The sequence below is a fragment of the Phyllobates terribilis genome, unplaced genomic scaffold, assembly GCF_046119375.1.
Source record: "Phyllobates terribilis strain yellow unplaced genomic scaffold, ASM4611937v1 Scaffold_11__3_contigs__length_659146591, whole genome shotgun sequence".
NCBI lineage: Eukaryota > Metazoa > Chordata > Amphibia > Anura > Dendrobatidae > Phyllobates > Phyllobates terribilis.
The window spans coordinates 189,432,784-189,451,152 of record NW_027362771.1 but is presented as its reverse complement, the minus strand read 5'-3'; the positions used below and the strand labels follow the sequence as shown (position 1 = coordinate 189,451,152).

Genomic DNA, 18,369 nt, shown 5'->3' with positions numbered 1-18,369 from the left:
AAGGCACAGATTTGGCCAAGGTTACAAAAGAATTTCTACAGTACTCAAGGTTCCTAAGAGCACAGTGACCTTCATAATCCTTAAATGGAAGACGTCTGGGACCACCAGAAGTCTTCCTGGCCATCCAGCCAAACTGAGCAATTGTGGGAGAAGAGCCTTGGTGAGAGAGGTAAAGAAGAACCCCAAGATCACTGTGGCTGAGCTCCAGAGATGCAGTAGGGAGATGGTAGAAAGTTCCAGAAAGTCAACTCTCACCACATTGTCAACTATCATCAACTGGCCACATTGGCTGTCAGACCAAAAGACTGTGAACTTCTTGCTATCTGCAGCCTCGCTGCCTGATTAGTAGGTCTTCTATTCAGAAGAAGCGCTGAGGATAACACAATTAGTAGGAAGCTCGCTGGTGGTCTGGAACTACCAGTGTGGCCGCAGGACCAAGGTCCCGGTAATCTCTTCAATCAATCATCAACGGAACATGTTTAGTGGCTTATCTCAGAACTGTGGCGAGAGGTAGAAGTTGTGAGTGTCCACTTAGAAAAAGAGGGTCACAAATTAATGATAGAACAGAAACTAGAACACTGTTCTCATTTTAAATGTCAGTGGAGAACCAATTCAAGTGTTTGTGGAGTAGATGGGGATGAAAGGAAATGGGGAGTGTTATGCACACGCCCGGGCTGAGCGGCGTGTGCGTGTGATTGTAGTGATTCCACTGGACCATGAACCGGAGAGTGCCTGGAGGGGCGTGACTAAGTATCTGGCCGATCCGACCAAGATGGCACGACGGCATACGACGCCAGTGCACCAGGGAGAAACCGGGCAGAGGGACCAGGTGCTACTCCAGGTCAAACTCCGGACACGGGGGTTGACCCACACAGGGATTACTGGATCAGGCTGGTTAGGCTGGCGCACAGACTGGAGGGTATAGGCAGGCACGACTGGTATGCAGGCAGGCGGGTAAAGGCAAGCGCAGCTAGAGTGCAGACAGGGAGGCACTAGCAGGTAGGAACACAGGCGGGATAGGACCCAGTACACACTGGGACTCAGGAACAATACAGGTAGAGGGGTACAGGCAAGCACAGCTAGAGTGCAGACAGGGAGGCACTAGCAGGTAGGAACACAGGCGGGATAGGACCCAGTACACACTGGGACTCAGGAACAGGCAGGTTAGGCTGGCACAGACTGGTGGATATAAGCAAACACGGCAGGTATGCAGATGGGTGGATACAGGCGAGTATGCAGGCAGGGAGGTACTGGCCGAAAGGACGGGCTGGAGCACAGAAAGGTTAAGACCCAGTACAGACTGGGTCACAGAACCGCAGATGCGGTAGACAACCACAGCAGAGAGGGAACGCCCGAAGCGGTGGGCAAGAACAGAGCAGGACGGGGCTGCAGGAGCAGCGAGCACAAGCAGGGCAGGACAGGACTGCCGGAGCAGCGGGCAGAAGCAGGGCAGGACAGGACTGCCGGAGCAGCGGGCAGAAGCAGGGCAGGACAGGACAGGACTGCCGGAGCAGTGGGCAGAAGCAGGGCAGGACAGGACTGCCGGAGCAGCGGGCAGAAGCAGGGCAGGACAGGACTGCCGGAGCAGCGGGCAGAAGCAGGGCAGGACAGGACTGCCGGAGCAGCGGGCAGAAGCAGGGCAGGACAGGACTGCCAGAGCAGCGGGCAGAAGCAGGGCAGGACAGGACTGCCGGAGCAGCGGGCAGAAGCATGGCAGGACAGGACTGCCGGAGCAGCGGGCAGAAGCAGGGCAGGACAGGACAGGACCGCCGGAGCAGCGGGCAGAAGCAGGGCAGGACAGGACTGCCGGAGCAGCGGGCAGAAGCAGGGCAGGACAGGACTGCCGGAGCAGTGAGCAAGGAGTCAGAGCAGGCTAGAACCGCCGGAGCGGTAAGCAAAGGAGTCAGAGCAGACTAGAACCGCCGGAGCGGTGAGCAAAGGAGACAGAGCAGGCTAGGCTGAGTAGGGGGGACAGGGCTCTGTTCACACGGAACAGACAGGAAGGGAAAGGCAGAGCCAGACACCCACAGGGTACTTGCAGTGAAGTAGCGAGTGGACCACAAACTCACAAACGGGAGTACAGAGACAACAAGCAGGAGTTAGGTACGAGTTCAGACTCTGCAGAAAAAGGAAGGGAACGGACATAGAGGCAAAACAGGTAAAGGATAGGAGAGAGTTCAGACTGGAACTGAGTGTACGGAGGAGACCGACACTGCAGCGGGATACAGGAGCGGGTCTGGGAATACGGCCCCCAGAGAGGCAGGACGAACAGGCAAGGAGCGTGTTCAGACAGGACAGACAAGATACAGGAGCGGGTCTAGGTAATCAGCCCCTAGAAGGCGAGAGGAACAGGCTAGGAGCGTGTTCAGACAGGTCAGACAAGTTACAGGAACAGGTCTAGGTAATCGGCCCCTAGAAGGCAGGAGGAACAGGCTAGGAGCGTGTTCAGACAGGCCTGGAAATACAGCCTCCAGGATAGGCAGACAAGAGAACACAGAACGGGACCTGGCACCTTCAGAGTGCAAGCACACACTGAATGAAACACTATGCTCAGGCAGGGATAGATGGGCGCAGCTGAGCTATATACCAGGTGACAGACAGCAATAGGCTGAGGACGCACAAGGGGTGTGACCCACAGCAGGTACAAAAAGCAGGAAGTGATCGGGCGCCGCCCTTAAGCAGCAGAAACAGACACAAACAGACAGCATGGAGGGAAGCCAGAGAGACACCCTGGACTGGAGATCAAGTGCGCGCTCTTGCACAGTGGGAGATGGACCACTATGCAAGGACGCCGCCAGGTATGTTACAGGGAGCATATATAATAAATATGAATGTCAGGGACTGCTTGGGAAAATAAGAATTCCCTGGGTACAATTAAATTGATTGTGCTTCCAATAGCTATAAAGCTTTTCTTCATGAATTAAGGGTAGCAGGTCACACTAGAGGGTGCCCTTCAGAACCAAGAGAGCTTGTCTCATCCTACCGTTATAGCTCCTGAGTCCTGACAACGTCTAGTCGCTGAATGTCTCATTTTGGTACTACACCTGTAAGTTGGCATTTACATTGGCCAATTATCATGAACCAGCATTCTTAAAAATGCTCATTTCCTGATAATCGACCATTGTAAACAGGCTGCCAATCATCCAACAATAAGCAAAATGCTTGCTCATCACGTGAAATGATTTTTTTTAAACCTGACAGGTCCCCAAACCCTCCAACCTACAAGCATGTTTTAAAAAAAAGCCTTTTTACACTCCTTTTTTCATATGATAATTTCCCTTTGAATAGTTAATGAGGCATTTGTTTCCCCAGACTAGTTGCACCACTCATCATGTTATAAGGTCCCTATGGGCAAGATAACATGATTTTCTAGAGCCAGCATCATCACCAGCTCTCTGAAAAACATGCACATGCTCATGGCTTTCTTTACCCATGTCATTGCGCCTCTAAAGCCAAGTGTACACTTCTCAGCTTCAGAAGCACACTGCTCATGTCTGGAAGCAAAGAAGAACCTTCATCTTTGGCTCCTCCATTGACGTCGGGCTTCTTCTTCTGAAGTGTACACTCGGCTTCAGAGGCGCAATGACGTGGGTAATGAAAGCTGCATGCACGCACAAATTTTGCAGAGAGCTGGTGATGAGAATCGGATCAAACTCCGATGACACTCGGATCAAAGTCTGACAGAGTTTGGGCTAAGCTTCATTAACAAAATCAGCCCGATTATCTCACATGAGAGAACATACATCAGGATGAGCGTGCCCTTAACATTTGTTTAAGTGCCAAACTCTATAAAAGGCTAGTTAGGCAGGGTATTTAACAAGTAATATATAAATGCTGGTGGGTTGGAGGACATGGGGGACCAGTCAGGTTCCCTTTAAGCATATTTGAAACTCATCATTTTTGGCAGCAGATAATTGTGTGTAAACAGAACATTTGCTGCTGAGAATAATGACAGTCTATGCCCACAGAACAATTTATTACTGATCCATTCTGTGTACATGGTCAGTCTGTCTAAACAGGTTATTAAACAACCAATTAGCTTTCATGTTGACAATCAATGAACAGTTTAACACTGCGGATCGGCTAGTTTGAATGTACCATTAGTCGATTAACTTTGTATATATGCCTGTTTCTGCTGTCTGGGCTGTATACATACAGGGCAGTACACATTACATACATGACTAATAAAGGCCTCTCTTACTTATTTCTGTGTGGATTAATCCTGTGAAGAGTATAAGTGCGCAAATTAATGAGGCCATTGGGAAAGGGGAAAAAAATCCCTTCCTATAACAATGTTTTAATAATTATGACAGAGAGGTTGATTGGAGGGTTTTGCAGCAGTTTTGGTTTGTATTATGGGGCATAATATGCAGCTACTACAAGTTATTAAAATGCTAGATGTTGCCAAGGATATACAGTCATGGTCAAAAATGTTGGCACCCTTGGAATTGTTCCAGAAAGTGAAGTATTTCTCCCAGAAACGTACTGCAATTACACATGTTTTGTTATACACGTTTTTTTCTTTTGTGTGTATTGGAACAACTCAAAAAAACAGAGAAAAAAAGTCCTCAGACAGTTCTCTTCTCCTCTTTCTGTTCTCCATGCTTAGTGTGGCACACTCAGACACACAATGGAAAGATTGAGTCAACTTCACCCCTTTTTATCTGGTTTCAGGTGTGATTTTCATATTGCCCACACCTGTTACTTACGACAGCTGAGTTTGAATGAGCATCACATGCTTGAAACAAAGTTGTTTACCCACAATTTTGGAAAGGTGCCAACAATTTTGTTCAGCCCATTTTGGGGGTTTTGTGTGAAATTATGTCCAATTTCCTTTTTTTCTCTGTTTTTTTTTGTATTGTTCCAATACACACAAAGGAAATAAACGTGTATAACAAAACATGTGTAATTGCAATAATTTTCTGAGAGAAATACTTCATTTTCTGGAACAATTTCAAGGGTACCAACACTTTCAGCCATGACTGTATGTCATATGTTGCTGTGCACAAGCACCTAGCCTGCAACTTTTTTCTACTTTAGGGTTATGTGACTTTTATTAACTTCTTAGCATCATTATCCAGTATATACAGTATAACAACCTACAGCTTAAGCACATAGGAAAAAAGGGAACAACTAGGAAACTGCATGCCACAAATCACATGCACAGAAAGATTATTGTAAGGTTTTTAAGTTCACATCTACCTTTATTGACCTGGAAATATTTCTACTAATATTAGATTACATATAAAATATATACCTGTTAAAATGAATTTCCGACTGGAGTATTGTATTTTTTACCCAAATACCCATGATTATCATTATCAATGGAAGTATGAATTATTTCTAAATTTTACCCTGACATTAACATAACATTTTGTTTCATTCCAGTTGGACTAAGCCAATTTTGAGAAAAGGATACAGGCAACGATTGGAATTGTCAGATATTTATCAAATTCCTACCGGGGACTCTGCAGATAATCTGTCCGAACAACTTGAAAGGTACAATATATTGTTGTTTAAGTTATATGCCAAAATGATGATGGCGTATTGCCCATTTCATACCTGGAGGTGTACGGTATTAAGCCTCATTCAGACATCCGCCATATTGTTATACGTAAAAATATACATAAAAACACGGATTGTTGATCATCAGTGTTTTGGATCTGAGTTTCATCAGTGTTTAGTCAGTGTGTCAGTTTTTACAGTCCATGTTTCTCCTATCCACTACCGTGATAATTCCGACCAGCAGATGGATTGCACACAGATGCCGTCCGCCTGGTGTCCATGACTTTCATGGATCCCTAGACTTGTATGGATGATTTTGATCCTTGACTTCGATCAAAAACGCACTTGTCGCCATGATTTTTTTGCGGACCATTCAGACATGTGAGCGGCCCTATAGACTATAGACTATAATGGTTATGTGTTCTGTCCATGTAAAACATGTATAGAACACGTATGTGACTCACAGATGTCTTAGTTAGGCTTTGAGGTTGAAAAGTGAACATTTGGATAAAAATATATATCGGATCAAAGTACAACATAATTGCTGATAAAGCAAGAATATCTTACACTAATCATGTCAGAGTTCATGTACTCAGTCATTATTCGATGATGCGCTCTCACTGTATGAGAGCATATTCACACAAAAGAATTTCTTATTATTGTACTATCTAGTTAAAAAAAAGAGAGCACATAGACCCATATAATTTAATGAAACTATACTTAACATTTTTTTATCATATCTGTGAATGAATGCCAAAGGCTCATTGATGAGCGAAGGCTAAAAGGTATAGCCTGATCCCGTAAAAAACCTACTGTGGAGCAAAATGCTAGAAAAATTAAAAATAGCCTCTCACATTGAAAATGCAGTCCAATTTGTAGGTAGCATGAAAGAAAGAGAGAAGCTGAGAAGATGTATGGTTTTGTTAAAAAGGATTCAGTATACCCTGTGTTTTAGTAATTTAAAGGAAACCTGTCATTAGATTCATGTTTTCCGACCCACGAGCAGTATAAATAGGAGCCCGGCAGTGAGATTGCAGCCAGGTATGTTTTACCCTGAAATGCTGCGGCATTTTAGATAAAACAAAGGGTGAACAGCCGGATGGAAACTATAGGGACTGACCTGTCTAGTCCTTTTGCGCCCTCTCTGCTTTGCTCCAGTTGACTGACAGGTTTTACCCATGTGTGTATTTAGGGAGAAACCTGTCAACCAACTGGAGTGAGCCAATGAGAAGGTGCCCTGAGACCACATTGGACTAGCCAGGTCTCTCCCTATAGTCCCTGGCCAAATGTTCAAATGCCAGGGTGTTTCAGAAAAAGAAAATACCTAACTGAAATCATACATGGTTCTGGCAGCATGAATCTATTGACAGGTGCCCTTTGCAAAAAAAACATACTTGGCCGCAGTCACGCAGCCAGACTCTGATCCATGCCTCTAGTTATTCAGGAAGAATGAATCTACTGACCGGATCCCTTTATACCCTTGCTCACTGTGGGCTTTTCAGTAAAAGGGTGATCCTAAACTGTGATTGACAGATATCTCGGAATACACTATAATAAAAGGAAGGTAGTCAATAATTGAGCAAAAAACGATCTGATACGTAAGGGGATCCGGTCAGTAGATTCATTCTGCCTGAGATTTCAATTAATAAAATACATTTTATAATGATTGTTTTCTCACAAACACAGTGATACCCACCTGGCAATATATGGATTATTTGCCACTTACTAAGAAAGAGTTACTGTTTGACTAGCTCTATCTTTTATCGGGGAACACTGCGACTGCCTCTTAAAGAAGAAGAATTTGGCTTATTCTTATTGGAGACAATGCCGCTGTCCTTTATGGCAGCAATGCAATGATCATTTTTATATAGGGTCTAAGGGGAGCGATAATGGGCTTTGAACACAAGATACAGCAAGATTTTTAGTAAATGTCCCATCTGTTTTCTGCAAAAAAAAAATCTTTGCAGTGTAGCGGTTTCTTTGGTAAAGGCGTTACTTTGCTCCCTTACCTGAGTGCAGATCTTTTCAGAAATTCAAAGAGGCATAATATATGGCAAATTCAACCATATTCTTACCCCTGGTTCTGGCTGAATATGGCTCAGATGTCTTCGCGGCACACATTTGGTGTCCCTATGTTGTGGCAGGGTGATATTTATTGATCTTTTCAGCACTATGATCTGAAAGTAAAGGATCATAGTATGACCTAAAGTTTAAACCTATAGTTATATGTATAATGAATGGCTTTTTTTATGGGTGTGTCAGAGGTGACAGATAGTCGGCCTGCAGTTGGTTGCAGGAGATCTCTACGTTTGGCATTACAGACATCTTCTTAGAGGCTGGCTGTCTCTAGGACCCAGCGGCTTACTCCTTCTGGCTAATTAGCTTCCTGGCCTGAGTGTACTTGGTGTGTCTGAGAGGGAGGTGCCGGCTATATTCATTTCTACTTGCGGAAGCTTAGCAAGAAAAGTACTTCGTCCTCTCTGGAGCTTGAGGCCGTGTGCACATTTGGCTGGAGTTGTCTAAGGCTATGTGCCCACGTAGCAGATTTGATGCAAAGCGTTTTTTGCCCCTCTCTGGCAGAAAAAAACGCATGCCGATTTACATGCGTTTTTTCTTCCAGAGAGAAGCGTTTTTTCAGCGTTTTTACATGCGTTTTCGCATGCGTTTTTTTAAGCAGTTTTCCAAGCGATTTTGAGCATCACTTGGAAAAGTGCTTGACAAGTTGATCACACAATATAAATCCATGCAACCGGCATGGATTTATAGTGTGTGAACAACTGATGCTTTAAATGCAGCATCTATAGTAAAAAAAAAAAGAGAATTAAAACGTTAAAAATAAAAAAAAAACTGTATACTCACCTCTCCGGTCTCCTCCAGTCTGCTCCCGGCCGCGTCCTCTCTGCTTGGTGTCCCGTGGTGTACTGTCAGGACCTGCGGTGATGTCATTTAGTCAGCTGATGGTCACGCGACCATCACCTGACCGCCGACGTCAGCGGTCGCGTGACCATCAGGTGCACCGCGGGACGCCAAGCAGAGAGAACATGGCCGGGAGCAGACCGGGGGCCGCCGGAGAGGTGAATATACAGGTTTTGTTTATTTTTAACTTTTTTATTTCTTTTTTTCACCGTGTGGTAGCCAGGATGAAGAGGAGTTGTAGTCTCCTCTTCATCCCAGGTACCACACGCACCGCGATTACGCTGCAAATTCGCGGCCACTGAATTTAATTGAAACGCAGCAAATCCACATATACCTGCGGGTTTGCTGCGTTTCAATGTTCCTCAATGGCCGCGAATTTGCAGCGTAATCACGGTAGAAATTGTCATGCTGCGTTTTGCAACTCAATGCGAATTTGGCACGCAAATTAGCACATCATGTGCACAGCACATCCGAATTCACATTGGTTTGCATGGCAGACTGTTTTACAAGCATTTTCGCAGCCTTAAAAACGCAGCAAAAATGCTACAAAGACGCTACGTGGGCACTTAACCTGAAGCTAACAATCCCTCCCCTGTTTGTCTACCCTTATTGTTTATAAAGTCTAGTGGAGATCGACTAGTGCTCATCTTCTCCCTTCCCTAGCCTTAGCCTTACGCCAGGGAAAGTCAGGGTGAAGCACGCGTGCGGTGATTGGTGAAGAGCCAATATAGGGACGTTAGTGGAGACAGGGTGACACTAGATCAGCCTAGGAGGTCTCCACTCCCCCCTTTCCCTAGAGTCTGGGCTCTCTTTCCCTCTTCCCTCTGTGTTGCACTAAGTCTTTCCCACACCCTGCGTGACAGCTTTTCACGCTCATACATGTTTTTGCACTTGTAATACATGTAACATTGGGCTTTACCATTTTCTGTACATTTCAGCTAATGCACATTGTGACAGTTCATAGGAATGCTTCTGCCTATACCTGTCTTATCTGGGATCATATGCTAGTTTGCCCCATCTGTCACACTGAGAAACAAAGTCTCAATAAGAGTGTAAGAAAAGTTTTGATTTGCCTCATTTCTACATTGATAGATAAGATGTTATTCTATCAACAAGTCAGCTTTGTCTCCATTGTTACCAGTTAGAATAGTCTGTCTTTGTTTTCGTCTTGCTGAGTACTGGATGAAATCCAAAAACTTTATTTGCCTATTATTTTGCATTGGTCTTAAGATCCCTGGCAGTTTTTAGACATAGAATGACCTTTACATTAATTAACTCCCTGCCATGAGATATATAGTTGGGTACCTAAATCTGTCAAAGGCATGAATGAGCTGTCCCTGCACTAACATTTTCATGATCAAGAAGAATGGATCGCTTTGGTATTCTAAAGCTTTGTTTTTATTGCCATCATTATTTGACCTTACTAAGTTTCCCTGGAAATACCTGGAAATTAGGAGGAATGTTACAAGTGTAAACGCTGCATTTGATGGATAACTATCTTGTTTTGTGTTTTCTTTTAGAGAATGGGACAGGGAATTGGCAACATCAAAGAAAAATCCCAAATTAATCAATGCACTGAAACGTTGTTTTTTCTGGAAATTCCTTTTCTACGGTATTTTACTCTACCTTGGGGTAAGAAGACAACTTTATTTAACTTTATAATAATTTTGAGTCTTTTTTATCATGACAAGTTGACTATGTACGAAAATATTCCTGTTGCTTATCTTTACATTTACCAACATTTTCAACAATTCTCAATTATCCATTTTTTAATGCAAACTTTAATCAATTTTTTTTTTTATTCACTGGCAAGGGCACAGTCAGGTGGCTGTCGCACTCGGGTCGGGAGAGCCGCCGGTCTGTTTTCTGATCACGGTCCAATTTATTCGGCCGTCTGACTGCACCCTTATAGTGTATTTTAATTAATTGTTGTTAATATCAAGTTATAATTATCCTTCAGAGGTCAACCTCTAAGGTTGCCATATAAATTAATAAAAATAAATAGAATACGCTGGGCAAGTCCTGTAAGGCTATGTGCCCACGATGCAGAAATGCTCCGGATTTTTCCTGAGCGTTTCTGCATCTCCCTGGCAGAAAAAACGCATGCGGATTGTACATGCGTTTTTCCTGCCGGGGACATGCGGAAGTGAAGCGTTCTTCTCATGCATTTCCGCATGCGGGTTGACAAGCGCTTTCCAAGTGATTTTAGCATCACTTGGAAAGTGCTTGACAACTTGGTCACACTATATAAATCCATGCGAACGGCATAGATTTATATAGTGTGACCGTAAAAGAATGGTAAAAAGTAAAAAATAAATATTATACTTACCTTCTGATGGCCCCCGGTCTCCTTCTCCGGTGCGTCCGGTCTCCCCGGTGTCTCGCGTTTGTGTAAAAGGACCTGCCATGACGTAATTTAGTCAGGTGAAGGGTCACGCAACTGCCGACGTCAGCGGTCGCGTGACCCGTCACATGACTAAATTACATCATGGCAGGTCCTTTTAGACCATCGCGAGCTGCCGGGAAGCCAGGACTGATCGCTGAGGAGACCGGGGGCCATCAGAAGGTAAGTATAATGTATTTTTTTTATTTTAATTCTTTTTTTTTACAGGTACTATGGTACCTGGGTCTGGAGGAGAGTCTCCTCTTCTCCAAACCCGGGTACCATCCGCACATTGAATCGCTTAATATCCGCATGTGCACATGTAGTGATGCTGATATTATGCGATTCAATGCAAGTCGATGGTGGCGAAAACGCCGCGATTCCACAAAATAATTGGTAGTGCTGCGGATTTTTCCGCAATGAGAATCCGCAGCGGAAATTTCCGCAGCATGTGCACAGCACATGCGGATTATAATTGGGGAACATGGCAGAATTGCCGCTGCGGAAACGCTTAAAAAACGCATAGTGGGCACACAGCCCAATAAAGAACTTTTATTTCATGTTTTGTGACATTAGTTTTATATTGGTTGTGTCATTTGATATTGTGACGCTAGTCACTAACTCACAGAGCAACCGTGAGGCAGATAGTCAGACGTTCTGGGGTCAATACCAAGAGAGCATGTAGATACCAAGGGAAAAGGCAGAGGCGTTAGTCAGGTCACAGTCCAGGGTCAATACCAAGAGAAAGCGGAACAAAGTCACAGGACAAGCTAAGGGGGTATTGAGACCACGGTACAAAGGGTCAGGCAGCAGAAGATCAGAACACAGAACACTAGGCACAGAGAGAAAACCTCACACCAGCTGAATGTATGTCTGGCAGAGGTCTGGGAGAAACAGCTCAGTTAAGTAGCCTGTCAATCACCTGGAACTATGAACACCTGGAAATAGCCAGCGCCTCCCAATCGCAGATTGGACACTGAGCTGTCAATCAACACACTGACAGCTTCAGCACGCCCCTGTACCAGACTAGATGACTGAGCTGTCAATCAACACACTGACAGCTTCTGCACGCCCCTGTACCAGATTGGATGGCTGAGCTGTCAGTAACTGCATCCCAGACACACTGAGGGGTGGAATCGTGACAGTTATATACTGCATTTTGCATTATATGAAAAAAGAACAAAGTTCTGTACATGAATATGATGAAGTACCAATCAAATATCACAATTCAGTTACCCTTTGGTTTAGTAGTCTACTTTAACTAAAAATATACAATGATTATATACACTTTGGAAGTCATAATGTAATAATTACAAGACCTAATTGGTTCCACTCATAAAAGTCATCTCACCCATCAGCACCTTGGCCTTGAAGTAATGGATTCAGCCAGTATCCCATGCCAAGAAATAAAGGTGCGGCCCATATTCCAAAACTAATGGGGAATTTAAACCTCCAGTTGTGTCCTGTACACATACATCTGAATTCAAGCCAAGAGAAAGAGATAGAGCGGGAGATCCCTGGCACATCTGCCCTCTAAACATTAAGGTTAGGTCTGTCTATATCTGATCTCAACTCATGTCTGACTTCAGTAATGTACAGTAGTGCTTAGAAATTAATGAACCATTCAGAATTTTGCATATTTTTGCATACATTTGAACTAAAACTGCATTGCATTTTCACACAAAACCTAAAATTAGAGAACCAAAGCAAACAAATATTAGACTTTGTCTTTTTTTTAGAAAAATGACAGAAGGGTTCACAAACTTTCAAGCACCTCTGTACACTCTATAGTGCAAAGGGTTGGATCTTGTTGTTGAACAGAATTGCATTGCTCCCCTGCCTCTGATTGACAGTTCAGACCAGTGGCATGGTTGTGATGCTGGGTGCTCTCTCTACAGCACCCGAGGAGTGCAGTGGCACTTCAGGGCCGGACTTACAAGCTGTACTCTTTGCCTGGGAGACTGTCCCAAGCTGATAGACTGCAGCAGTAGTCGGTAACCTAGGCTCTGAGCGGTAAGCAGCAAAATGAAAAATCCCTCCATTTTTTGAGAACATAGAAGATTCTTAATAACAAATAAATGTAACTTTGCTTGTTTTTCAAGCACTTTGCAATTTTACCCATTTAAGATGATGCAAAACCCCTTTTATTTGCTTTACATCACTCACAATCAATTACAACTGATGATAATCTAAGATACGACCAATATTATTTTCGCATCATGAAATAGATTTTTTTCCATTCGGGATATTTTCTGCTATGCACATGGTTGCAGTAGAGCACTAAAAGATCAGTGGGCCCAGGATCTGACGTCATAATTTACTTCAAAGGTTCCCCAGAAGACGACATCATTTGTAGATGGACTTTTAGCTTAATACAGACTATTAGGCCACGACCCCGCTATCAGTATTTGGTCAGTATTCGGTCAGTATTTTTTCTCAGGAGTGGCAGCCAAAACCAGGTGAGGAACAGTCAGAGAAAAGGTATCATAGAAACAAGTCACCAATTCTGCATTTATCACCCACTCCTGGTTTTGGCTCCCACTCCTGAGAAAAAATACTGACCAAATACTAATAGTGGGGCCGTGGCTTTAGGGTATAATTCCTGTTGTCTGAGTCACGCTAACCAGTTTATTATTTGACTTTATATCCTAAACGTGAAGTGATAACTACAAGGATGCGATTCAAATGGATGTGCAGCGATGTTCTCTGTATATCGAGATGGAGACCTTAGAACTATTTTGTCAACTAGGCACAGTCTAACACTGACAACGCTCACTGCCACTGATTCCTGAGTAAAGAGGAGGGGGAATGGGGTTGACAAGTAGACTGAAGATATTGCTTTATCAGGAAGGTGGCCCGTTCAAACACCAAATTGCTAACTTCTAAAATACTGTACCCTGCAAACACAAGTCTTAAAAGGTGAAGGTCTTTCATATCTGGCTTGGATAGCACTTTACACCTGCTTTATTGTACAGGAAGGAGTTATGCAACTCTATTATGTGAGTCGATGAGCAAGTCTTGTACTGGCCATCATCCAGCCTATCTTTCCATAAATGAAAGTCATTAAGTAAAACTGGGCAGTAGCACAAGAAAGAAGAAAATGACAGCCAAAGATTAGCGACAACTGAGAGTATTGTCTGCACCTGATACACAACTGTCAGGACACTTGTTGCCCATCCTGTTTGTGGTGTTCAAAACTGCCCTGCCTTCCTGCAGGTTCCTAGGAAAGCAATACCTTCTAGTTAACAGTAAAGAACTGCCTCATGCTGTGTGATGTTGTGAATGTTATGTATTTTTTATTTAAATCTAAAAATAAATAGATAACACTAATAATGCCCTTCTTACAAATTCCATTCTATCTTAGGAAGTCACCAAAGCTGTCCAACCACTTCTTCTTGGAAGAATTATAGCTTCTTATGACACAAATAACAAGCTGGAGCGATCCATAGCTTACTACTTGGCAATCGGCCTATCTCTTCTCTTTGCTGTCAGAATGCTGCTTCTACATCCTGCCATATTCGGCCTCCATCATATAGGGATGCAAATGAGGATAGCAATGTTCAGTTTAATTTATAAAAAGGTAAGTATCCCTTATTTCCATTTCCCATTTTACTTATATATAGTAGAGATGAGGGGATCGTTGGAAATTCAAATACGCCAGCTTTGCAGAATTTTTATCAAAAATTTGATTTTTGTGGGGAATGAATTCATATGAATCTCGATGCTGGAAAGCTGGTAATTGCTTGGAAAACACATGTGAGTGAAAGGGGAGAGAGCGAGAGAACCCTACTGACCATAAGAGCTTACACTCTAGAGAAGAGAGAGGACCCTGCAGACCAAAAGAGCTTACACTCTACAGAAGAGAGAGAGAAAGGACCCTGCTAATCATAAGAGCTGACACTCTACAGAAGAAAGAGAGAGGGGACCCTGATAACCATAAGAGCTTACACTCTAGAGAAGAAAGATCCCTGCAAACAAAAAAAGATTATACTTTACAGAAGAAAGAGCAAGGACCCTGCTGAGCATAAGAACTGTCATACTACAGGAGAGAGAAAGAGCGAGGACCCTGCTAACTATAAGGCTGTGTGCCCACTATGTGTTTTTTAAGCGTTTCCGCAGCAACAATTCCACTGCAGAAATGCTAAAAAAACGCATGGTAGAAGGTCTGCCATGTTCCCCAATGATAATCCGCATGTGCTGTGCACATGCTGTGGAATTTCCCCTGCGGATTATCATTGCGGAAAAATCCGCAGCAGTACCAATTATTTTGCGTAATCGCGGCGTTTTCGCCGCCATTGACTTGCATTGAATCGCTTAACTACATGTGCACATGCGGATATTAAGCGATTCAATGTGTGGATGTTACCCGGGTCTGGAGAAGAGAAGACTCTCGTCCAGACCCGGGTACCATAGTACCTGTAAAAAAAATGAATTTAAAATAAAAAAAATACATTAAACTTACCTTCTGATGGCCCCCGGTCTCCATAGTGATGCGTCCTGGCTGCCCGGCAGCTCACGATGGTCAAAAAGGACCTGCCATGACGTCATTTAGTCATGTGACGGGTCACGTGACCGCTGACAACCGCGAGACACCGGGGAGACCGGACGCATCGGATAAGGACACCGGGGGCCATCGGAAGGTGAGTATAATGTTGTTTGTTTTTTTTTTACCATTTTTATTCTTTTTTTAACTAGCTTGGTCACACTATATAAAATCCATGCTGTTGCATGGATTTATATAGTGTGACCAAGTTGTCAAGCACTTTCCAAGTGATGCTAAAATCGCATGTGAAGAACGCTTCACTTCCGCTTGTCCCTGGCAGGAAAAACGCATGTACAATCCGTATGTACAATCCGCATGCGTTTTTTCTGCCAGGGAGATGCAGAAACGCTCAGGAAAAATCCGGAACATTTCTGCATTGTGGGCACATAGTCTAAGAGCTTACACTGTACAGGACAGAGAGAGGATCCCGCTGACCATAAGAGTTTACTCTCTACAGGACAGAGAGAGAGAGGATCCCGCTGACCATAAGAGTTTACTCTCTACAGGACAGAGAGCGAGAGGATCCCGCTGACCATAAGAGTTTACTCTCTAAAGGACAGAGAGCGAGAGGATCCCGCTGACCATAAGAGTTTACTCTCTAAAGGACAGAGAGAGAGTATCCCACTGCCTTTAAGAGTTTACTCTCTACAAGACAGAGAGAGAGAGGATCCTTCTGACCATAAGAGTTTACTCTCTACAGAACAGAGAGAGAGAGGATCCCGCTGACCATAAGAGTTTATTCTCTACATGAGAGTCTTACCCAGCAACTCTGGCGATGGAAAATCACTCTGCCGTACAAACTGTGCTTCACTGATCTGTGATGGCCCAAGTACTGCCCACCACTGTATAAGGTATGATAATCCTTAAGGTGTCATAGCTTCAGGACATAATTGGGAGGTTTGCATGATAACGCAGAATGATATTAGCAGTGTAGGAGAAGGTTCAGAGCAAGATTTTTTTTTTGTGAACCGCGAATCGAATCTCAAATATTTAAATTTCAGGAAATTCAACTCAAACTTGGTCCTCCGTAGATTGATCCACTCATCTCTAATATATAGCACACAATCAAATTTGTAAAGGAGTCTCTTTGACTGGTAAAAAAATCTAAATAATATTACGTTTTATTCTTTATGCAGACATTAAAATTATCCAGCAAAGTTTTAGATAAAATAAGTACTGGGCAGCTTGTGAGTCTTCTTTCAAACAACCTAAACAAGTTTGATGAGGTAAGATTAAGTGCAGTAAATGTTATTTAGATATTGCGTCTTTTCTGTTTGAATCTAATTTGGGGAAATAATTACAATTTATATTTGTAGACTTATTTTCCACTACATACAGTACAGACCAAAAGTTTGGACACACCTTCTCATTTAAAGATTTTTCTGTATTTTCATGACTATGAAAATTGTACATTCACACAGAAGGTATCAAAACTATGAATTAACACATGTGGAATTATATACTTAACAAAAAAGTGTGAAACAACTGAAAATATGTCTTATATTCTAGGTTCTTCAAAGTAGCTACCTTTTGCTTTGATGACTGCTTTGCACACTCTTGGCATTCTCATGATAAGCTTCAAGAGGTAGTCACCGGAAATGGTCTTCCAACAATCTTGAAGGAGTTCCCAGAGATGCTTAGCACTTGTTGGCCCTTTTGCCTTCACTCTGCAGTCCAGCTCACCCCAAACCATCTCGATTGGGTTCAGGTCTGGTGACTGTGGAGGCCAGGTCATCTGGCGTAGCACCCCATCACTCTCCTTCTTGGGCAAATAGCCCTTGCACAGCCTGGAAGTCTGTTTGGGGTCATTGTCCTCTTGAAAAATAAATGATGGTCCAACTGAACGAAAACCGGATGGAATAGCATGCCGCTGCAAGATGCTGTGGTAGCCATGCTGGTTCAGTATGCCTTCAATTTTGAATAAATCCCCAACAGTGTCACCAGAAAAGCACCCCCACACCATCACACCTCCTCCTCCATGCTTCACGGTGGGAGCCAGTCATGTAGAGTCCATCCGTTCACCTTTTCTGCGTCGCATAAAGACACGGTGGTTGGAACCAAAGATCTCAAATTTGGACTCATCAGACCAAAGCACAGATTTCCACTGGTCTAATGTCCATTCCTTGTGTTCTTTAGCCCAAACAAGTCTCTTCTGCTTGTTGCCGGTCCTTAGCAGTGGTTTCCTAGCAGCTATTTTACCACGAAGGCCCGCTGCACAAAGTCTCCTCTTAACAGTTGTTGAAGAGATGTGTCTGCTGCTAGAACTCTGTGTGGAATTGTCCTGGTCTCTAATCTGAGCTGCTGTTAACCTGCGATTTCTGAGGCTGGTGACTCGGATAAACTTATCCTCAGAAGCAGAGGTGACTCTTGGTCTTCCTTTTCTGGGGCGGTCCTCATGTGAGCCAGTTTCTTTGTAGCGCTTGATGGTTTTTGCAACTGCACTTGGGGACACTTTCAAAGTTTTCCCAATTTTTTGCACTGACTGAACTTCATTTCTTAAAGTAATGATGGCCACTCGTTTTTCTTTACTTAGCTGCTTTTTTCTTGCCATAATACAAATTCTAACAGTCTATTCAGTAGGACTATCAGCTGTGTATCTACCAGACTTCTGCACAACACAACTGATGGTCCCAACCCAGGGCCGGCATCAGCACCTGGCGCACCCGGGCAAGTGCCGGGGCCCTGAGCAGGCAGAGAGGGCCACTGGCGGTCGCGCACCCCGCCGAGCTATGGGCGGAGGAGAGCGGTGTCAGCGCCCGCCCGCTCAGGGCCCCGGCAGCCGGATACTTACCTCTCCCCGTGCCTCCGCAGATCCGCTGTCTTCCTGCTCTGCGCTCCCTGTGACGTCTCAGGTCAGAGGGTGCGGTGACGTCTTTCCACCGTGCGCTCCCCTGAGCCGTCACAGAGAGCTGAAGATACTGGCGACGCTGGAGTCTGGACCCGAGCAGCGGCAGCAGGTGAGGAGGAGTGAAGTGCGTATTGGATTTTTTTTTTTAATGTATGGAGGCATGGGGCATAATAT

The 18,369-nt window shown here is 44.0% G+C and overlaps 1 protein-coding gene across 1 annotated transcript in view; it reads left to right on the top strand.

Annotated features, from left to right (window-relative positions):
- Positions 1 to 18,369, top strand: part of CFTR (CF transmembrane conductance regulator) — a 229,417-nt gene that overhangs the window by 24,416 nt on the left and 186,632 nt on the right. Inside the window, exons 2-5 of the mRNA XM_073651905.1 lie at positions 5,389 to 5,499; positions 9,942 to 10,053; positions 14,169 to 14,384; positions 16,484 to 16,573. Coding sequence (XP_073508006.1) covers positions 5,389 to 5,499; positions 9,942 to 10,053; positions 14,169 to 14,384; positions 16,484 to 16,573 — 529 coding nt within the window. The remainder of the gene's footprint in view (positions 1 to 5,388; positions 5,500 to 9,941; positions 10,054 to 14,168; positions 14,385 to 16,483; positions 16,574 to 18,369) is intronic.